At 51.2% G+C, this 22,599-nt stretch overlaps 1 protein-coding gene across 3 annotated transcripts; it reads left to right on the top strand.

Moving 5' to 3' along the window:
- The first annotated feature begins 342 nt into the window (after positions 1-342).
- LOC140845611 (cytochrome P450 4F2-like) lies at positions 343-16,394 on the top strand. Of its 3 annotated transcripts, none has more exons than XM_073220216.1 (13): positions 343-450; positions 768-966; positions 2,847-2,991; positions 5,189-5,242; positions 5,330-5,457; positions 6,436-6,557; positions 7,352-7,622; positions 7,722-7,788; positions 7,984-8,113; positions 15,007-15,140; positions 15,256-15,320; positions 15,635-15,717; positions 16,104-16,394. In XM_073220216.1, the coding sequence occupies exons 2-13, from the start codon at positions 769-771 to the stop codon at positions 16,279-16,281; spliced, it is 1,575 nt and encodes a 524-aa protein (XP_073076317.1). In that variant the 5' UTR covers positions 343-450; position 768; the 3' UTR covers positions 16,282-16,394. The 3 variants fall into 3 exon arrangements, with proteins under 3 accessions (XP_073076317.1, XP_073076319.1, XP_073076318.1); XM_073220217.1 differs by having other exon boundaries at positions 417-439; XM_073220218.1 differs by lacking the exon at positions 15,635-15,717 and having other exon boundaries at positions 16,104-16,317.
- The last annotated feature ends 6,205 nt before the right edge of the window (positions 16,395-22,599 follow it).

Here is a 22,599-nt window from a genome sequence, read left to right on the forward strand (position 1 = left end):
CCCGGGTCTGAGCTGCCTGATTCCGCGCTGCGAGGAGGTGCGTGAGACCCTCCTGGCCCCGGGGAGGTTTGGGGATAAAGTCCGCTGTGGCACTGTGCGCGTGGCACCTGAACCTTCGTGCTTTTATCTGCCTCACCTTGGCCTGAAAGGGCAGGGGTGGCTGTAAACTCAGGTTCCAGGGCCATCTCTGTCCGTACCCCAAAGCGCCACACCCCCACATGGAGGCTGCCGAGTCCAGAGGGTCCCGTGCCCGCACCACGTGACCCACAGCTGCGCCCTCTCTGGGCCCGAGGGGGCTCTGCCCGCCTGTGCGGGGCGCCAACGGGATTAAGGGATGGGCTGCCCCGCCCACGTGCTGCCTCACCCACTGTAGGGTTTGGGCTGCAACCTGCTCTGCCGGGAGGAGGAGAGGCGAGGGCTTGCGGAGGAGGACACCCAGGTGGAAGAAAGGTGCCCGCTGGGGCTGGAGGGGCTGAGGGTCTGGGTCAGGGTGCGGAGGGCAGCTGCCCAAGCAGAGGGGGCCCTGAGGTGGGGTTTTGCTGGTCGCTGGAGCCTCTGGCGAACTTCCATGGCATCCTTTCACATCTCTGCTCTCTCCCTCTGAGCCCTGAGCCCTCCCTGCCCATCGCCCACCCTCACCCACCCTGCCCCTCAGACCCTTGGCCCTGTCCCCCTCCTGGGAGCTGCCCTGTCTCTCCTCCCAGCTCTCCATCCCCACCCCCTTCCTTGGCCTCAGGGGCTCCCCCTCTATCCCGTGTGCCCCCCAGGATGCCGCAGCTGAGCCTCTCCTGGCTGGGACTCCACACAGCGGCAGCCTCCCCATTGCTGCTCCTGCTGCTGGTCGGGGCCTCCTGGCTGCTGGCCCGCCTCCTGGTCTGGGCCTGCACCTTCCATGACACCTGCAGCCGCCTCCGCTGTTTCCCAGAGCCCCCAAGGCGGAGCTGGTTTTGGGGCCACCTGGGTCTGGTGAGTGTGGACGCAGGAACGGTCTGGGCATCAGGTGGACGGGCTTCTGGGGGAGTCAGGAATGAGCCCCGGGTGGGGCTAGGGTCTGGGAGAGGAGAAGCCAGGGAGGCTGAGGGGAGCCCCTGCTTCCTCATCCTTCCTCCTGCTCTGCCACCCCAGGCCATCCCTGCATCCTTGGCCTCCCGACCCCCAGCCTGCTTTGGACCCACTTCCTGCCTGCCTGCCCCACATCAGTGCACCTGTGAGGGGCTCCCGAGGGGCTGAATGGAGGCAGATCGGCTGGGGTTCCCGGTCTCCTGGCTGGCCTTGGCCTTCTCAGGGGCGCTGTCCAGGGGCTGCTGCCAGCCTGGCCCGATTCCTTTTGTCTGCTCACTCTGGGCTGCAGCTATTGAGCCCCACGCCCATCGCTGGGGCGCTGCTCTCCGCACCCTCTGCTGCAAGGACACCATCCTCTTATCTGACTCTTAACCCATAAAATGTCCCATTTGGTCTGCTGCGCAACAGATTGTCCACTCACTTCCCTGTTCAGAAGGGTTCTTCCTCCCACCTGCACTTTGACTTTTGACTTGGCCCTGTTCATGCTTAATTAAGCAGTTAATCGTCAAATTTCTTATTATCCATCTCTCCTACTAGACAGGAGGTCTGGGAGTAGGCACTGTGGTGCCCAGTGCAGGGCTGGCACCCCACGGGCCCTCAGAAGGCTGATGTCCTAGGTGGTGAACTTGCCATCCCCTCCCTGGGTCACAGCTGAAAGGATGCTGGTCCAGCTGCTCCCCTCCCCCAGGCCCCCTGAGGAGTGAGCCCAACTTTCCTTTTCTGCCCAGTCTGGGGAAGGACTTTCTGTGATTTTTCTGCTCATCATCGCCAAGTTCAGAACATGGACGTTCCTGAGTTCATTGTGAAGGTTGCCTGAATTTTGGGTCCTGGAAGGTTTTCCATGAGCCCCAGGGGCAACAGGAATGTTCTAGTACAGCAGGTCTGCCTCCTCCTCCCAGACTGTGGCTGTTGGGGCTGGTCTTGGACACTCTCCCCTCTTCCAGCCCTTTGCTGTGTGACTTCTGCTTAGTCACTCTCCCTCTCAGATCATCCTCTTCAAGGGCCTTCAATTCTCAACATAGGATCCTGGGGAACGTGGAAGGGGTCCTAAAGGTGAAAATGACATATGTTCATGTGTCTGGAGCACCTGGGGGTAGTTGTCAGGCTCCCAAGGGACATGTCTGGAGACTGGAGAGGCCACCTCACCAGCAGGCCACCTGCTGTCCTTCACCTTTGGGGCACATGGCCTCAGATTCTTCACTATAAATGGCATGTCTGACAGACAAGTCCATAGGCTCAGGAGAGATGATAGATGGATATTCGATAGATAGTTGGACAGATGATGGGCAGGGCACGCTCTGCCGGACGCGGGCCTATGGAAGGGGCCCATAGGTGGGGGCCGGCCCCCTGATTGGCAGGCAGAGCTCGTGGCTCCCCTGGGGCCCGCAGGGGAGGGGCTGCCGGGCTCAGGTCTGCACACCTTCCACTGTGCGAAGAACCAGAGGCCACGTGGACCCGTCAGGAAATGAAAGGATGTGGGAGCCAGCCCAGGGACGAGTCCCGAGGACACCCTGCTGCCCACAGCCTCCCCCACGGGCATCTCCCCCTGGGGCCAGAACCACCCCCAGGAGGAGAACAATCTGACTTCCCCAGCCCAGGCAGGCCTCTGGGGGCAGAGAGCTAACCTCCTCCCTGAGTCTGGGAGGCACCCTGGGCCACGAAGGGAAGGTGCAGGGGAAGCAGAGATTCCTCCCTCTGTGCATACTCCAGCCACACTGCCCCCGGGGCTGCAGGGGGACCTGCGAGGCTCTGCCGTAGAGGTCACAGCCTGGCCTCGCTTGCAGGTTCCCTCTGATGAACAAGGCTTGAGGTTCATCGGTGAGCAGGTGGCCACCTACTCCGAGGGGTTCAAGATCTGGCTGGGCCCCACCATCCCCTTTGTTTTTTTCTGCCACCCGAACATGATCCGGACTATTGGCAATGCCTCAGGTACCAAAGCAGAGCTTGTGGGGTGGGCCCCTGGCACATCCCAGGGCATCCAGCCCCTCCACACCCCAGCCTCTGTGCTGCCCCTGCAGGACCCGGGCTCCTCCTCCCCTCTTCTCTCCATCTTCCTCTTTCCTTCATGTAGTCACCAGCCCCCATCTCACCATTTCCTCCTTCCTCTGCCATCTGCACATGGCCCTGGTGTCCTGGGCACCACGGACACCCAACAGGCCTCCATCTGAGGCCCTGTCCTTGATTGAGGTGGGTCTGGGCAGAGAGGTCCCCAGCCTGGTGTACTCCGGAATTGGTCAGATGGGCATGGGTTCTGGCAGCCCAGTAGAGAAGCAAGGTCTTGCAGGCAGGCTGGAAGGCTTCCTGGAGGAGGAGTTGCTGTAAATGGGTCTGGAATTATGTGCTGAAGTTTTTAAAGCAGACGTCAGAGTGATGCAATGGGCATTGATAGCATCTGGCCCCCAGGCGCAGAGCCATGAGGGCTGCTGCTGATGGAGTGTCCGGGCTGCTATTTCTGTGACATCCACCTCTGATGGGATGGATCCTTCTAGCCAATGGATCATCCCCCCAAGATCATTGTCCTACTCCTCCAGGCTATCTCCCAGAAGAGACCGCACCCTGGACTGGCTCCCTTCCCTTGTCCTCTGCCCTTCCACCCCCAGACAACCAGGCTGAGCAGGGGAATGGGCAGCATTTGTCAGAGGCGTGAGCCATAACAGCAAATAGCTGCATGGCTCTGGGAATGTTCCCAGGGGTCCCTGTTTCCCAAGGTCTCTTTCCCTTGTGAGTGGTGGTAACTCAGCACTGTATGGTCTGAGCACAGGGAAACCTATTGACTGTAATGTCTGGGGAGGGTTGTCTTCAGGCATGGCTAGATTCAGGTCTCAAACAATGTCCTCAGGAAGGTGTCATCATTTTGGGTCATGTTTTTCTTTGTGATGGCTGCACTCATGCTGGCAAAGGTAAGTCCCAGGAGCTCAACCCCATGGAAAAGTGAGCTCATTCCCAGCAGTCCAGGCACAGTCTGAAGATGCAATTTTATTTGTGTGCCCAATTCTCACCCAATCACTCTTCACTGTTACTCTGACTGCCCCTTCGTGAGGGGTGTAGGGTTCTCAGAGTTGTTGTTCTGGGTCCCGAGCAGTTCAGGGCCTGAGAACGCAGGCCCTGGATTCAGAGAGCCCTGGGCTTGTGTCTCAGGGATGCCACTTACTGTCCAGGAGGCTGTGGACAAGTGACGTCATTGCTCGGATCCTTGGTTCCCTTGTCTGGATAAATGGGGTCAGAGGAGAAAGAAGGTGACCCGGTGTTTGGGATCCAAACGGGGAAACCCCCTTTCTGTCCCTGTCAGCAAGGGACCCCTATGTGTCATGTCAAGGATCTGGGGAGGGATTCCAGGGGAGGTTGAGTGGCTGCAGGGGAGTCACAGGGCTCAGGTCTGTGTGTCTGCCCTGCAGGTCCTCCTCTCTGGTCGCCTAGAAGGGTCTGAATTGGCTTCCCTTTGTTCCTCTCCAGATTGGGAGCTCAGTGGAAGGTCTCCTGTACACACAGGGCCTGTTGAGCACTTTTGGGGATTTGTGTTGCTGGTGGGTGGAGCCCTGGTATGCGGTCATCCGCATCTTGCACCCAGCCTGCAGGATTGTGTTTAAATCCTGTCTGGAGCCCGTCTGTGGGACATGCCACAGTCACGTCAGATCGTCTTTGAGTCCATGACTGAGCTTATTGCACCATGTCAGGGTGTGTCATGCATGTTGTGTCATGTCAGGACATGTTAGCACATGTTGTGGCCTTGTCAGATGTCCCAGGATGTTAGAGAGGGCTGGGGCAGGCACAGTGTCCTGGCCCCCATTAAGGTGTTTGTTGAGTGCTGGGCTGAGCTCGGGGGTTTAGGACGTGTTGGGCCACGTAGGGGCCGTGTCAGGTGGCGCAGGGTGTACTGCGCCACGGGAGGGTGTGTCCGGGCCTGGAGGGTGTGTCTGCGGGCTCTGCCTTTGCTCTCCTCTGTGCTGAAGCCTGGTCTGCACCCCACTTGCCTCCCCCTCCTTCCTGTTTCCTCTGCTCTTGGCCCCATTCCTGCTGTGCTGGGCGTGGAGGGGCGGGGTGCCAACCCCTGGCTTGGCACCTCCAGACCTGCCAGAGTCCCTCCCCTCCCCCTCCATGGACCCCGATGGTTTATCTCTCATGTCAGCCACCGTCGCACCCAAGGACAAGGTCTTCTATGATTTCCTGAGGCCCTGGCTGGGTGAGTACTGTGGGTGAGGGGGATTGGGGCAGCTTGGGGCCTAGGGAAGGCGTTGCCCTTGCCCACTCCCCACGGCTGCCTCTACAGGGGACGGACTCCTGCTGAGTGGTGGGGACAAGTGGAGTAGACACCGCCGCTTGCTGACACCCGCCTTCCACTTCAACATCCTGAAGCCTTATATGAAGATTTTCAATGACAGCGTGAATGTCATGCATGTGAGTCTTTTGGACCCAGAGTGAAAGCTGGCTTCTTGTAGGAAACGGGGCTCCGAGACATCTTTTGTGGAGTGATGGCTCTTCTGGGTGGTCGTGGGGCCACTGGCATTTCTTTCTGAGCTTCGTTTCCTCAGCTGTAAAATGGGAATATCATTCCCTACTTTGCACGGTGGTCAAGATGAGCTCATGGAGTCATGTCCCTGGCACACAGTAGGTGGTTTTATGGTGTTAGTTTCCATATTTCTCTCACCGAATCCTGAGACACAGTTCATGATAATGATGAATGTTTCATAGTAATTAATTTTAACTAATAAACACAGGTCTGAAAAATGGACCACAGAAAAAACTATCTGGATCTTTCCGTTTTTTGGCTTATCCAGGAAGAATGTAGGGTTCCCAATAGAGGGACATTTTCCTAATCAGGTTATAACAATGAAGATGATGAAAGCTGATATTTTTTTGAGAGCTACTATATATCACAAACTATGTGCCAGTGCTATGACCTTTGGAGTTGAATTTGATTTTCAGAAATTTATGAAGTGGAGATTATTTTATCCCATTACAGAAGATGAAACTGAGTTTCACATAGATTAGGGAACTTGCCCAAGTTCACAAGCTGCATGTGAGCTACCAAGTCAATGTCGGCTTCTAATCCGGTTTGTCCAACACCAGAGAAGGTCATTTTCAAAGGTAGTGATCATTTGACAGGTGGACCCCAGAGGAGGCCAGTGAGTTGCCCAAGGCACACAGAGTGTAGGAGGCAGAGCCAGGACTTGAACCCAGGTCTCCTGACTCGGAACCAGGGGGTCTTCGTGACCTAAGAGGAATGGCTTCGATCCCACTGCAGGCTGGTTCCCCCTGGGGATGGGTGCCTGGGGCCAGGAGGCTGGGTGTGGGGCAGTCCCTCTTGGCGGTTGGGGTGCGGGGAAGCTCTGGAGAGGCAGCTCTCAGCCGCAGCTCTGCGCTTCCTCCGTCCAGGGCAAGTGGAACCGCCTCATCTCTGAGGGCAGCTCCCGTCTGGACATGTTTGAGCACATCAGCCTCATGACCCTGGACAGTCTGCAGAAATGCGTCTTCAGTTTTGACAGCAATTGCCAGGAGTGAGTGCTTGCCGGGGGCCTGGGCACATGAGCCAGGGACCCAAGGAAGTAAGTGGGGAGGGAAGACTGACGGGCAATTGGGAGGGATACCCTGGAGGAGGTGGACCAGGGCAGGAGAGTGAAGGCCGAGGAGAGGACAGGGAAAGTGTGGTCCTTTTGACAAAGGCCAAGAGGCTAGGGTGAGCACAGCATGTGCAACAGTGAGGAGAGCCTTGGAAGTGAGGTTGGAGGACGAGGCAGGGGTCGATCTTCAGAATATTCAAAAGCTGCGCAAAGGGGTGGGAACTGTGACCTGAGGTTCCCAGGAAGGCATGGAGGGTGTGAGCAGGTGAGGGTCATGGTCAAAGCTGAGCTTGGACATATGGCTCTAGAAAAGACCAGTTGACATGTGGACAGTGGGTGGTACTGAAATTGGACCCAAGAATATTAAGGGAGGGGAAAATTGGATACAATGGACCCAGTGACCAATTGGGAGAGGATGAACTTGTGCAATACGGACAGTTTTGGGAAGGAGAGGGGCAGATACTGGGGAGGAGAGAGAGGAGAGAGGCATGACGCCTCAGCTGTGCTCTGGAGCCTGGGGCAGGGAAGCAGCTCACACAGATGGGATGCAGGGAGAGAAGAAAGTCGGGGCGTCCTGCCCCTGGGTCATCCGCACCGTGTATGTGCGGGGGCCAGCTGTGCCTGGATGCTCGGTTTTCTGGTGGGGGGCAGCTGTCATCTTCTGGTGGGACCTGCCCTTCAGTCTTCAGGGGAGCTAAGCTGTCGCCTCCCCTCATGCCCTCATCTTGCAGGAAGCCTAGTGAATATATTGCCGCCATTGTGGAGCTCAGCGCCCTTGTATCAAAACGGAATCAACAGATTTTCCTGCACACGGACTTCCTGTACTACCTCAGCCCTGACGGACAGCGCTTCCGCAGGGCCTGCCGCCTGGTGCACAACTTCACAGACGCCGTCATCCAGGAGCGGCGCCGCACCCTCCCCAGTGAGGGCGCTGATGAGTTCCTCCAGGCCAAGGCTAAGGCCAAGACATTGGACTTCATTGATGTGCTCCTGCTCTCCAAGGTGAGCTTCTCTCTGAGCTTCAGACAGTGTCTCAGGTTGTGTCAGGAGCCCTCAGGTCTGTGATTTAGTTTGGGCTGCGGTGCTGTGTTTTCTGTCCAGGATGAAGACGGGAAGGAATTGTCAGACGAGGACATCCGAGCTGAAGCTGACACCTTTATGTTTGAGGGTGAGGGTCCCAGTGTGGGACTACAGAGGGGGCAGCGTGTCTCCATCCCAGGGACTCGGCAGTGCGCCCTGGTCGCCCCCCCACCCATCCCTCCACATCCTCCCCTTGTTCCCTGAGGGCCTTAATGTGAGGACGCTGTCCACCTTCTGGCGCTGAAGCAGCCCAGAGGCCCAAGCCTGTCTGCCTGCCTCTCAGGCCATGACACCACGGCCAGCGGCCTCTCCTGGATCCTGTACAACCTTGCGAAGCACCCCGAGTACCAGGAGCGCTGCCGCCAGGAGGTGCAAGAGCTCCTGAGGGACCGTGAGCCTAAGGAGATGGCATGGTGAGTGCAGGCGGCCGTGGCCTGTTCCTGAACCTGTCGGTGGCTCTACTGCCCAGCTGGGGAAGGGGAAAGATCTTTTTGTGGATTCATCATTACTTCTCAGTGAGAATAGGAGCAGAGCCCAGAGACAGGATCTGGGCACGAAGCCTGGATATCAGGGGAAAGTTTGAAGGCTTTGTGGACAGTAAGACCTGGGCTGTTGAGAGAATTGGTGACAGTGGTCAAGGGTATTTGATGCCACCTAGCACATAGGCAGGGAGCACACCTCCCCTCCACTCCCTGGCTTCTGTCTCTGAAATCACATTTCTTTTTAAATATCTTCATTCCCTGAATGTTTACTCTTCTCCTGCAGTCTTGGGAGGCTGTATCTTTCTAGGAATTTGTCCATTTCTTCTTAGTTGTTTAATTTATTAGCGTATAATTTTTCATAGTATTCTCTGGTATTTCTTTTTATTTCTGTGGTATCGTTGTGATTATTCCTTCTTTGTTTCTGATTTTGTTAATTTTTGTACTCTCTTCTTTTTTTTTTCTTGATAATACTGGCTGGTGGTTTATCTGTTTCATTTATTTTCTCAAGGAACCAGCTCTTGGCTTCATTAATTTTTTTCTGTTGTTTTATTCTTCTCTATATTATTTATTTCTGCTCTGATCTTTATTACATCCCTCCTTCTACTAACTTTTGGTTTCATTTGTTCTTGTTTTCCTACTTTCTTTGTGAGTTTAGAGTGTTTGTTTGGGATTGGTTCTGTTCTTTGAGGTAGGCCTGTATTGGTATGTGTTTCCCCTTAGAATGGCCTTTTGTGGCATCCCTCAGGTATTGGACTGCTGAATTTTGTTTTCACTTGCCTCCGTGTATTTCTCGATACATGTGTTAATTTGGTCATTGATCCATTGATTATAATAGAAGCATGTTGTTTAGCCTCCATGTGTCTGTAGGCTTTTTTGTCCTGTGTAGTTTATTTCTAGTTTCATTCCATTGTCATCTGAGTAGCTGCTTGATACAATCTCAATCCTTTTGAATTTATTGAGGTTCTTTTTGCGGCCTGGCGCGTGATCTATTCTGGAAGATGTTCCATGTGCCCTTGAGAAGAATGTGCATCCTGCTGCTTTTGGGTGGAGAGTTCTGTAGATGTCTGTCGGGTCCATCTGTTCTCGTGTGTTGTTCAGTGCCTCTGTCTCCTTACTTATTTTCTGTCTGGTTGATCTGTGCCTTGGTGTGAACCATGTGTTAAAGTCTAAAATGAATGTGTTGCAGTCTATTTCCCCCTTTGATTCTGTTAGTATCTGTTTCACATATGTAGGTGCTCCTGTATTTATAATGGTTGGATCCTCTTGTTGGACTGACCCTGTATCATTATGTAATGTCCTTCTTTGTCTTTTGTTACTGTTTTTATTTTGCAATCTATTTTGTCGGATACAAGTACCACTACTCCTGCTTTTTTCTCCATATTATTTGCATGAACTACCTTTTTCCATCCCTTCACTTTTAGTCTGTGTATGTCCTTGGGTCTGAGATGAGTCTCTTGTAGCCAGCATACAGATGGATCTTGTTTTTTTAAAATCCATTTTGACACTCTGTGTCTTTTGATTGGTACATTCAGGCCATTTACATTTAAGGTCATTACTGATAGATACGTACTTATTGCCATTGTAGGCTTTAGATTTGTGGTTACCAAGTGTTCAAGGAGAGCTGCCTTAGTATCTAAGTGTCTATCTGAAATTGCTCATTACTCTATTTCATAGATAATAAATATAGCTTTTCTCCCCTCCTTTCTTCTTCTTTTCTTCCTTGCCCACCCTTTATATATTAGGTGTAATATTCTGTGCTTTCTGGGTATCTCTTGACTGATTTTGTGGGTAGTTTATTTAAAATCATATTTTCTTGGTAATTAACTGGTCCTCTACCTTTACTGTGGATTTATTTTCACTGGTGACAGCTATTTAGCCTTAGGAGCATTTCCATCTACAGCAGTCCTTTTAACATATCCTGTAGGGCTGGCTTAGTGGTGGTGAATTCCATCAACTTTTGTATATCTGAAAATTGTTTAATCCCTGCTTCAAATTTAATTGTAATCTTCCTGGGTAGAGTATTCTTGGCTGGAGGTCCTTCTGTTTCATTACATTAATATATCATGCCACTCCCTTCTGGCCTGTAAAGTTTCTGCTGATAAGTCTGCTGATAGGCTGATGGGGTTTCCTTTATAAGCAATCATTTTCTCTCTCTGGTTGCTTTCAATACCTGCTCCTTGTCCTTCATCTTCCTCATTTTAATAATCCTATGTCTTGGTGTTGTCTTCCTAGGGTTTCTTTTGTTAGGGGCTCTGTGTGCTTCCGTGACCTGGGTTTCTGTATCCTTCCCCACATGGGGAAGTTTTCAGCAATTATTTAGTCAAAGAGACTTTCCATCCCTTTGTCTCCCTCTTCTCCTTCTGATTCTCCAATGGTGCGAATATTGCCCCATTTGGATTGGTCACACAGCTTTTATTATTCTTTCATTCCTAGAGATCCTTTATTCTGTTTGTCAGCTTCATTCTTTTCTTGCTCCCTAATTTCCAAATCATTTGAACTCCTTCAACCTGTGAAAATCTGTTATTAAAGCTCTCCATTTTATTTTTCACTTCAGATACTGTATTCTTCAGCTGTGAGTGACTCTTTTGCCGGTCATTTATCCTTTTGTTGAGGTCGTCCCTGACATCTTGAATATTTTCCTGTAGTTCTGTGAGCATGTTTATGACTTTCCTTTGAAGTCCTTATCAAGAAGACTGGTGATTTCAGTTTCACTCAGCCCTCTTTCCAGTGTTTTGTCTTTTAGTTTTGTTTTGACCTAATTCCTCTGCCTCTTCATTTTTTTTCAGTGTTTCCTATGGAATAATAGCTTTATGGAGGAGGCATCCTCTATTGCCCAGAGGCTCAAGACACTTTACTTTCCAGTGCAGGATCCTCAACTGTTGGCGGGCAGTGGGAGGGGCGCCTTTCTTTCTGGCTTGTAGCGATCTGATACAGGCGGGCTGTATGGGCTGTCAGCTGGCTGTGTGCACAGGGAGAATACTTGAGGCTGTGCTGCTGGAGTTGCTGTGGGCAGAGCCACCCTCTGCCTGGCTTGCAGCAATGGTGGGGATCACAGTTCAGTGGGGCCAGCGTCTGCTGGTAGGAAGGAGCTCCTGGGGGCGGCTCCCACAGTCCTTCCCCAGCTGGGCTGCAACAGGGCCAAGAAAGCTGGGATGAGTCCCTCTGCCTATCCAGCAGCAAAGTCTGACTTCACTGCCGGCTGTTCTCAGGCCTTGCACTGCAGGAAAGGGCCTTGGGGCTGTGTTGCAAGTGATCCTTACTTCCTTTCTGTCTGCTCGGTCTGTCTATTGATGTGAGTGGTGTGTAAAGTTTCCTAAAATGACTGTGTTGCAATGTATTTCCCCCTTTAATTCTGTTAGCATTTGTTTTACAATTTAAGTCCTTCTATGTTGGGTGAACAGATATTTATAATGGTTATATTCTCTTGTTGTATTGACCCCTTTATCATTGTGTAATGTCCTTCTTTGTGTCTTGCTATTTTCTTTGTTTTGAAATCAATTTTGTCTGATATAAGAACTGCTACTCCTGTTTTTTCTCCCCATTATCTGCATGAAATATTCTTTTCCATCCCTTCACTTTTAGTCTGTGTATGTCCTTGTGTCTGATATGAGTCTCCTATAGGCAGCATATTGATGGGTATTTTTTTTTATCCCTTCTGCCACTCTGTGTCTTTTGATTGGTGCATTCAGCATATTTACATTTAAGATAATTATTGGTAGGTATGTACTTAATAGCCATCTTATTGTTTTCTTGTTTTTATAGATCCTCTCTAGTTCTTTCTTCATCTTTTATAGTCTTCTCTTGTTATTTGATGGTTTTCTTTGGTGTTGTGGTTGGATTTATCCTTTCTCATTTTTTTGTTTATCTATTAAGGCTTTATGTTTGTGGTTCCAAAGGTTCAAGTATAGCTTCCTGACTATATCACGGCCTATATTAAGTTGGTGATCACTCTATTTCAAACACAATATAAAAGTACTTTTTCCTTCTTCCTCCTCATTTTATGTATTAGATGTCATAATCTGCACTCTTTGTGTAACCCTTGACTGATTTTGTGCATAGTTGGTTGTATGACTTTTATTTTAATATCATACTTGCTTGGTAAGTAATTGTTCTATTGTCTTTGCTGTGGGTTTATTTTCATTGGTGAAAACTATTTAACCTTAGGAACATTTCCATCTCCAGGAGTTCTTTTAACATATCCTGTAATGTTGATTTGGTGGTTATAAACTCCTTGAGGCTTCACTTTTTGTTTTGGTATCATTAATCTGTAATTACAGGAGGAACCTTGAGGCTTCATTTATCTGGGAATTGTTTAATCTCTGCTTCAAATCTGAATGATAATCTTGCTGGTAGAGGATTCTTGGCTGAAGGTCCTTCTGTTTCAGTAAATTAAACATTTAATGCCACGCCCTATGGCCTGTAAAGCTTTTGCTGACAAATCTGCTGTTAGCCTGATGGGGTTTCCCTTGTAAGTAATCTTTTTACTCTCTCTGGCTGTTTCCAATACTCTTTCCTTATCCTTAATCTTTGTCATTTTAATCATTATATGTCTTGGTGTTGTCTTCCTGGGGTTCCTTTTGTTGGGGGCTCTCTGTACTTCTGTGACCTGAGTGTCTATCTCCTTCCCCACATTGGAGGAGTTGTCGACAATCATTTCCTCAAAGAGCCTTTCTATCCCTCTGTCTCTGTCTTCTCCTTCCGGTACCCTTATGATGTCACTACTGTTCCATTGGGATTGGTCTCCCAGCTCTGTCGTCATTCGCTCATTCCTAGAGATCCTTTTTTCCCTCTGCTTCTCAGCTTCATTGTGTTCCCATTCTCTAATTTCCATCTCATCGACTGTCTCTTGTATTTGCAGTTATCCATTATTCATCCCTTGATTTTGTGTTTCATTTCAGCTGTATTCTACAGCTCTTGTACCTCTTTGTTGAAGTCCTCCCTGAGATCTTTAATACATTTCTGCAGGTCAGCAAGCATATTTATGACTTTTACTTTGAAATCTTCATCAAGAAGATTGGCAGTTTCCATTCCACTTTGTCCTCTGTGTGGTGTGTTCTTCTGTAGTTCTGTTTGGCACATCCTCTGCTGCCTCCTCATTTTGTCAGGTTTCTGTGTTTCTTCTCTGGTATTAGGTGGGTCTTCTCTGTTACCTGGTCTAGAGAGTAATGGCTTTATGAAGAAGACATCCTGTGGTGCCCAGAAGCTCAAGATTCTTTCCTCTCCAGTGCCTGGTTCTCCTTGGCTGTAGAGCCCCAGTTGCTGTTGGTGGGCACTGCGTGGTGCCATCTTTCTGCCTGTCTGCTGGCAGTGGTTTATCGCAGTCTGCTGAGGCCATAGTTTGCCTCAGCCAGCCTTTTGCAATCAGAGCCGTGGCTTCTGCCAGGATCATCGTGGGCAAGTCTTCCCTTTGCCTGCCCGCCCTCAGGTGTGGTGGGGCTGCCGGGTTATTGGGTGAGTGGAGTGGTAGCACAGTGAGTTGCCTGGAGGCAGGGCATGGGGACTTGCAGAGGCACCACAACTTGTGCTTTCAGAGATGCACAGGGAGCAGAGGTGGCAAGTCCCATGTGCACGCCCCCTTGTTGGGGCGAGGCATGTAGCACTGGGTTTGGCCCCCCGTATGGAAGAAAGAATTCTTGCCTCTGACTCTTATAGGTGCCTCTCTAATTAGGCTGAGACAGGCCAGGAAGGCTAGGGAAGACTTCCTCTCTCCACATGGCAGCAAAGTCCAATGCTGCTGGGCAGAGCAGGCTGGCATGCCAGTGGTGTGCAGAAAAGTGCCTCAGTGCTGGGCTGCCAAGGCGTGGGATGGAGCATCTGGGGCTCCCGAGAGTGCCTGAGCTGTTGCGCTGAGTGAGGGCTTGGGAGGAATCATCCACCTGCCCTTTCTCCTTGAGAAGCGAGTTCCATCTAACCCTTGCCCGTTTGGCTACCCTCCCATGGCTGGCAAGTCTTTCGAACTGCCGCCTTGGTGTTGGTTCTCAGGGGGATGGGCACCCCGTGCCTGTCCTCCACAGTCGGCCGGAGTCTCAGCCTCCCAGTGTGTTCCAGCTGTCCCTGGTGTCCAATCCTGCTGATCACCAGAGCCCACTGCAAGGTGGACTCGTATTCCCAGAGGAGGTCCCCCGGGCCAAGTGTGCAGAGTTCCTGGAGGCCTGTCCCCTGTGCCCTCTCTTCCTCTCCCTCCCGCCTATGGACTGGAATGGCGGAAGGGCTTTGGTGCCCCCTTGATAGTGGCTCTGCCACTTTACCATTGTCTGTGAGGGCTGCTCTTGTTCACCGGGTGTAGGTGGTCTGCTCTTCTGTCTTCAGGTCATTTTCAGGTTTGGGTGCATTTGCTGTAGTTGCTTCCTTGGAGTGCATGTGGGAGGGGAATTCAACCTTGCCTTCCTATTCCACCACCTTTTTTCCCATCTCCTATTATTTAGTTTTTTAAGATGCACAAAAGGAACTCTGGACGGATACATAAAAATTATAACCTAGGCAAAGTGTAAAGAAGCAAATGAGTGGTATTGATCCACAGGAGTGGTGCTTCATAGTTTTCTATTTTGAACCAGTTAACAATCAGCTACTAAAAATTTTAATCATCACAAAGAAAAAAGGAGTTTAAAGAAAAAGAATTCAGTCCCCTTACTGGATATTAAATGTTTATGATAGTTTTCCACTGGATTCTCTTGTGTTTTCTAAGTATAAAATAACCATCTATCAAACATGACATGTTTAACCCCACATTTCAAATTGCAGTAATTTGGTGGTGGTGGGGTCCTTACTGGAGGTTGGTGTTTCTGTTCTTTTCTCCACGTGTAATTGTTGGGGTGGTTCCTTAGGGACGACCTGGCCCAGTTGCCCTTCCTGACCATGTGCATCAAGGAGAGTCTGCGCCTGCACCCCCCGGTTGTGGCCATCTCCCGCTCCTGTACCCAGGACCTTGTGCTCCCAGATGGCCGAGTCATCCCCAAAGGTGCCCACAGGGACAGGGGGTGGAGGGGTGGTGGTTAGGGTGGCGATCCTCCTGGGGAGGAAGAGGGACCTAAGGATGGGAGACCTCTTCCTGACTCGACCCTCCTCTCCCACAGGTGTTATCTGCCTCATCAGCATTTTTGGGATCCACCACAACCCATCTGTGTGGCCAGACCCCGAGGTGCTGCCTCCCCCTGACTCTCTGCTCTATCTGTCCAGACCCCAAGGGGACCCAACTCTCTGCTCTACCTGTCCAGACCCATAGGGAACCCCACTCTCTACTCCACCTGTCCAGACCCCAAGGGAACTGCACTCTCTGCTCTATCTGTCCAGACCCCAAGGGAACCCCACTCTCTGCTCTACCTGTCCAGACCCCTAGGGCTCTGACCTAGCAAATCATATGTTACGTCCCCCCATCATAAACATGTTTGCCTGTCTAAAGCTGACTGTCCTGGGAGACCCCCACCCAGCAGCCCTGTCTTGGCCTCCTTTCAGGTCTATGACCCCCTTCGCTTTGAGCCAGAAAACATCAAGGAGAGGTCACCTCTGGCGTATATTCCCTTTTCTGTGGGTCCCAGGTGAGGCCAGTGGGTGATGAGGGCAGAGGTCTGGGGCTGAGACCCCAAACATGAGTGTGGGTTCAGGCAAGCGGGGAATCGAAGCTTGTCAGAGTTGCAGGTCTCTTTCACTGCTGTCCCCTGGTAATTATGGATGAGGACATGGAGAATGCAGTTGGGGTGCATCTAAGGAGGGGCCTGCAATGTGCTCAGAGCCTCTTCTCCCTGTCTGTTGAGTTTCGGGGTGGAGTCTGGGTCAGATTCAGGGGCTATACTTGGGGGTCCCAGGCACAGTAACCCCCTTCTTTATCCTTGCTGGAGTAGAGGGGGTCCTGGACCAGGGTCCAGATGTGGTGGGGTGGGGATGAGGGTTCGGGCTCAGTCAGAGTCCCTGCTTTTGTCTGCAGGAACTGTATCGGGCAGACGTTTGCCATGGCCGAGATGAAGGTGGTCCTGGCGCTCACGCTGCTGCGCTTCCGCGTCCTGCCTGATGACCAGGAGCCGCGCAGGAAGCCGGAGCTCATCCTGCGCGCGGAGGGCGGGCTGTGGCTGCGGGTGGAGCCGCTGAGTGGGGGCGCGCAGTGACAACCCCATCCCTCCTCCGCCGCCTGGCCTGGGTGGGTCATGCTGACCCTGTGACCCCAGTGTATAGAATTCAAGGGATAAAATCGTGTTATCATCTCTGCCCTAAGTGTCCCAGAGCCAGCGGTGTGTTTGGACCTGCAGAGTGGTCAGTGGGTGGATGGGCTGGTTTCTCTGAGCACAAGAGCCTGACTGCCTCTGCAGCTGACCACAAGGCCCCCACGCTGACCTGAGGTCTCCCGGAGCCCAAGCCTGGATTTTATCCTGTGGGCAATAGGGAGCCATGGGAGATGTTTGGGCGGGAGAGGGACCAGGGCTAAGGGCAGACTTGAGGGGCACATCTGAGGCCCTGAGGCATGGGGGCAGTCCCCAGGGACAGGCTCACTCCCAGGGGTGGCAGTGCCTCCCCCACGGAGGTCCCTGGCAGCCCAGAGCACTTCGCAGGGAGCATCTGCAGCCCGCGCCCTGGCAGCCTCTCCAGGAACCTGTTTCCTTCCCGCTCTTGCCAACAGCCCCACTCCCGTGTCTGTTCCTCCCAGGCAGTCCCGCTGGCCACCCCCTGCCCTGTCTTCAGGAAGCCCGTTCTCTTTCCTTCTCTGGGGCACCTGAGGCCGTCCAGGCAGCCTGGCCCATAACCGATCCCGGCTGAGCCCCGCGATGTGCTGGGTGCTCCCATAAGGGTGTGAGGAGGAGGCTCATCTCCAGCGTCCTCCCCTGTGCTCGTCACGGGCCCCGCGGTCCATCTCTGGTGCGGCAGGGCCAGGGCCATCCGCGGCTCTTGACGTTCAAAGCCAGACCTTGGGCTCCAGTCTCGGCTCTGCCCTGTGACCTGGGCAAGTTAATTCCCCTCTCTGTGCCTCAGTCTCCGCAGCTGTGTAACGGAGACCACAGCAGCTCCCATCTCAGGATGCCTCTAGGACTGCACGGGAAGGACTCGGAGGTGTGCTCCGCACACAGGACAGGCTCAGTATTTGTGGCCGCAATGGCTTTTTCTCTCCAAAAGCCTGGCTCCTAAGGCATGTTTCCTTGAAGACTGTAGTTTCTGTGATGAATCTTAGGAACTCGGAACTCCCAGGCAAGCCTTGTAAGGTTTGTGCTCATGGCATCGGCTCCTTCCACCTTGGGGGCCATGCCCAGTAGAAGCTCACAGCAGTACCCTGCTACCGGTATTGACTTCCTTTCATAGCTGAAGGGACTCTGCCCCACCGAGCCCCTGCTGAGCCCTGGACCCTTCTCTCCAGCTCATCTCCCCCTCACTGTACCTGGTTGCTCTGGCCTCCCATCTGCTCCCCAATCCACCCGGTCCTTCTCCACTCAGGGCCTTTGCACATGCTGGTCCCTGTGTGGGGTGCTCCGTGCTCAGCTCTTCTGTGACTGACGCTCATCATTCAAGGCTCAGCTGAAACATCACTTCCTCAGAGTTATTCCTTCACTACTGAAGTACTACCCGACCCCAGTTCATTTCTATCCCACTACGCCCTTTATTCCCCTTACAGCTCTTATCGTCATCTGAAATGATCTTGTTTACTTAATTGTGCGGACTGTTTACTAAGGTTTAAAATATCCACAGTTTCATCTGTAAGAAGCTGCAAGGGCTTTGGGGCTGACCTGGCCCCAGAGCATAGACAGTGGATAAATGGCCCAGTGATTCTTTATGCTCTCAGTGAAAAGATTCAGTGCAAGGAGGAATTTCACACATTCTGTGGTAGGGTGGGCCCTGCAAAACACAGCACAGCAAACAACACATCAGTGACTCTTCTGGGAAAGAAAAAGTTGGAGCCACAGTTACAAGAGTTTATAACCCTTGAGTCTCACACAGGTGAATAGATTTATATCTTGCAGGAATTCTCAGAGCGTTTAAAATTCTAACATGGCTGAGCATCTTGAAAAAGGCCCCAAGTATGGACTACTTTGCAAATAGGATGGTAAAGCAAGGTGATGAATATTTACTAAGTGCATATTGTCATCTGAACCCTCCGCCTCCAGCCTCATCCCCATCCTCTGAAAGCCCATCGAGCCGGGGCTCTGGGGTGTCCTTCCTGGAGATCACAGGGAGACGAACAGTTAAGACTCTTGGCTGGCATTACAGAGCCCAGTGGGGCACACACCCGGCACAACCTGCCAAAGCCCCCTGGCACACAATCCCTGGAAGCCAATTTCAAGTTTCCTTAGTGAAGAATCCACGGGATTTCCAGAGACATCTGGGGCCTCACTGAAAGTTGACCCCAAACTCCCACCTTCCTCTCCTGTGGAGATGAAAGAGTCTGTAAGGATCAGCTGCAGAGCCCAAGGCGGATGCGGTCTGACGCACAGCTGAGCGCTGAGGTGGAGACAGGGCCACAGGTTCGCCCCTCAGGAGGACGGGTCTCGGGAGAGTTTCCCTGCTTAGTCTCAAGCTCAAACGTGGGCATTTGATTAGCATCAAGAGACAGAAGTGGGAGTGGAGGCGGCGTTCTTTTCCCCCAAGCCTCCAGATTCCCTGAGCTTTAACGGCCTAACCCTCCAGCATGCCCTGTGGAGGCCCGGGCAGCAAAGCCCTAAGTGAGCACCGCACCGGGTGCTGAGCGTGGCCGCTGGGAGCGCTCTACGCTGACAGGCGCTCCATGTGAAGGTCTCCAGGGCTCGGAGGGCGGCAGAGGCTTCTGCTTCCACAGCCTTGCTCACTGCCGTGTTATGTAAACGACCTCATCTAAACCCCTTCTTCCCCAGGAGACTGGCAGCCCTGAGAGTGTACTGAGAGCACGCTGGACTTGCTCACCCTCACGTTCTCACAGCCTGGCACCTAATAGGTGCTCAGTAAATACTTGCTGAGCAAACCAACAGATGACTCAGCACAACTTTACGGCAAGTCCGTGAGGTGCAAAATCCTTCTGAAATGTGAATGGCTTTTCCTGAGTTTATCGGAAATTCCCTTTTCAGGTGTGACTGAAGTCACAGGAATCCTTGTGTGTGTATCATAGTTAGTTCCTCTATGTAAATGAGTGTCATATCGTGCCTATAGGGATTATGGGGTAATGCCTCTGTAATCTGACCCCTGTCTGTCCTGTTATGCCATTGTGAGGGCCCCATTCCCTGCTTGCTGCCCAAGCCTGCTGTCATATTGGCCTTGTTCTGTACCTTGGGTGGGCAATCATCTTCCTACCTCAGGTGCTTTGCACACACTGTTCCCTCTGCCTGATGCATCCTGTCCTCTCACTCTACCTCTAGAGCAGAAAGTCTCAGCTGAAATGCCACCTTCTCCATGAAGTCCTCCCAGATCACCCATTGGGCCCTTGTAGCGCTCTGTCTTCCCTTCCTCACCCTCTTGACTAAATTCGATTACTCACTACCACCTTCCCTCCTCCAATGTAATGTTCACAACAGCAGGTCCTGCGTCAGTCCTGGTCACTGTGGTCTCCCCAGTGATGGGCTCAGCTGACCCATACACATCTGTTGAACACCTGGTAGCTGGAATTGGACTTGTGAGCTGGAGATAAGTTATCTCCTGCACAGCCTTTTGGCACTGATGTGGATCATACTTATTAAACTCACCGGTGAGGGTGACCCAGTTGTCAAAGGGCAGATCAAGCATGAGATTTCCTTTCCCTATTTACAATCGCACAGCCACATATTAAAAAACGGGGGACCTCTTGAGCATGATGATGGCCAAGGATTTAAGGACTCAACTGTCCAATCATTGGTGGGAATTTTATCTTATAAATATTTATCATATACCTTCTCGGCATTAGAGATGAGAGATAAACTGGACTGGTCATGATGTATCTGTGTACCCCAGGGCTGGTAAGAGCTCTGGGAGCCCCATAGAGAGTCAGCAGGTGCCTTGTGGGAGTTCAATGGCAGAGCCACTCCTGCTGCCTGAGTACAGTTTCTCAAACCTGCTGCCGCATGTCGTCTAATAAAACTCACAGAGGCAGTCCTTCTAGAGGCATAGTCAGTGCGCATAGTGTGTTTACATGAACAACAACCAATGCGTGGGATTGGGTGGTGTAGAATGAAAGTGGGGAGAGGGAAATAGATCTTTTTCAGCACTCTGGACAGTAGCAGTTCTTGTAGCATGTGATTGTGTGGGGTTGTTTTAATCACCCTTCATCACGGCTGACGTGAACATAAAGTTTGAAACATTGTGCTTGCTGCACCCTGCTTTCTGGTAAAGTCCATCCGTGGAAGGGACAAATGAGAAGACGGAGTGCTGTTTTTGGCAAAGTGTCAAGAATGCACATTGGGTCCAGTTCAAATCATTCCACTGGAGGCTCCAATCAGTGGACAGTGCAGCTTCCAGCCCCAACAGAAGCTGACCTCTTTCCCCCTCCCCAGCAGCCGCCTGTAAGCCCTGCCTGAGAAACTGGACAGCATTTCAGGGCTCCTGCTGTAATTTCTCCATGTACCAACTTAGGGGGTTGAAAGCTCCGGATCGCTGTGTTGATGAGCGGGCTCACCTGCTCACCTTCAACAGAGCAGGTGGAAATGGGGGAGGGGCACTGTGGGGACCCTTCAAGTCATTGCAAGCTCATGTCCACATCTCCTGCAGAATCTAGTGCAAATCCTTCCTGCTGCCCTTCATAATACACGTCCACCACTCTGGCACCTAACGTTGGCCCGCAGGCATTTATGTCCTGCTTCTGAGCAATTCTTCCTTCCTGCCCCTCCACCTGGAGTGCCCCCTTCCTTCTCCTGCAAGGACAACAATTCCTATTCCTTCACAACAGACACAACACTGTCCCTCAGAGTCCTTCCCATCTTATCTTTCTTAACCCTGGACTCTGCTGGCAGATCACTGGTCCATCTCCTCAAGTATGAGGAACCACCGCGGTGATGTGTGATCTGATTCACCTTAGAGTCCGCAGTGCCTGGAACCACATAGGATGCACAGCAGGACTCAATATTTGTCTGTGGAATACAGTTGGTGGCCAGAACCACTTCTGTGGGGTATTGTTGAAATTTCTCACCTGTCAACCGTAATGTGAACAGCTTGTCATGACTTTAAATAAAATCATTGTTTGGGGGTCTTTAAAAATCCTTAAGTGCTAAGCATTCAAGCCACTCTTCATTTTCAAAATGGCATTGTTAGAAAGGAATTTAAAAGTTTGTCTCACTTTGCAGGAATTCTCTTCATGTTTGTTGATGCCTTGAGATACTGGCCTCAGTTATACATTGCATTATTATTAATCAAATTTAACGTTAGGTGTAAAGATTTCACTTTTTAGCAATTGATGCACATACATTCATGTAAGATGTGAGTGTGATTAAACACCTTTCATAGAGCACATATGGCCTGGAGACCCCACAGATACTCGCATTTTTTGGTCCTATTAACAGAAGTATACCATTGACATGGGGGGAGGTGATACCTCAGTTCTGCCAGGCAAACACTGATTTCCTCCTCATGCCAATCTTGTGGATCAGAAATTTTTCAAGGTCCCTCAGTTGCTGAATGGTAGAGTTGAGGTGAATTTGGTTAGCTTGGCTTTACAGGTACATCTTAACAAAGGAAGTGATTTCCAAAGTCTATTTCAACCCTCTGTGCATTAGGTCACCTAGGAGAACCACTCTGGGATCATGAGGTGAGACTTTTTGATAGGTGGTACTTAAACATTACAATGTAGTACATTTGACCAGGAATACATTGACTCATGTACAAAATAAAATGAATGGTAGAAAATGTTCACCTTCTATACATCCTTCATTTGCTCTGTTTCTTCGTTAGGTAAATGCTTTTACTTTTTGTATAACCTTTCACAGTTTGTTTATGCAAGTAGTATATGTTGCAATAATATATTGCAAAACAATTAAAATTATGCATATAATTACTTACCCTCTGCCTTATTTTGACATTATATGTGTAAATCTACAAAGGTGAACCTTGCACTATTTGGTGAACAGTTCCAAGTTTTGACAAATGCTTAGCGTCTTGTGACCAACCACTTGTGTAGTCACCCTTAGGGAGTCAAAAACCTTCAGTCCCTAGCCCCTGGCAACCACTGATCTATTTTCCACCTGTACAGTCTGGCATCTTTCATTCAAAACAATGCTTTTGAGAGTCATCCATGTTGCATGTATTAATACTTTGTTTCTTTTTTTGCTAAGTAATATTCCATCATATGGACGGCTACTCTTTTTTCTACCAGTTGGAGGACATCTGCATATGTCATTCTCAAAACACGCCCAATCCTGTCTGGATGCTGGTGGCTCTGGGGCCTCCTGGTCCTGAGTGTGACAGAGGCTCTCTCTACTGGATGGTTCTGGGCAACAGGCTCTAAGGCATCTATGTGCACACGTGTGAATGTGTGCATGTGAGTGTGTGTGCGTAGCTGGGTGCACATG

This window comes from Manis javanica, chromosome 13, assembly GCF_040802235.1.
Source record: "Manis javanica isolate MJ-LG chromosome 13, MJ_LKY, whole genome shotgun sequence".
NCBI classification, from domain to species: domain Eukaryota; kingdom Metazoa; phylum Chordata; class Mammalia; order Pholidota; family Manidae; genus Manis; species Manis javanica.

Excerpts from the sequence above, each read along its gene's own strand:
- LOC140845611 (XM_073220216.1), top strand. The coding sequence starts at position 769 with ATGCCGCAGCTGAGCCTCTCCTGGCTGGGACTCCACACAGCGGCAGCC. Across the intron at positions 2,992-5,188 it reads GACTATTGGCAATGCCTCAG|CCACCGTCGCACCCAAGGAC; the intron begins GTACCAAAGCAG and ends CTCTCATGTCAG. Across the intron at positions 7,789-7,983 it reads TGACACCTTTATGTTTGAGG|GCCATGACACCACGGCCAGC; the intron begins GTGAGGGTCCCA and ends CCTGCCTCTCAG.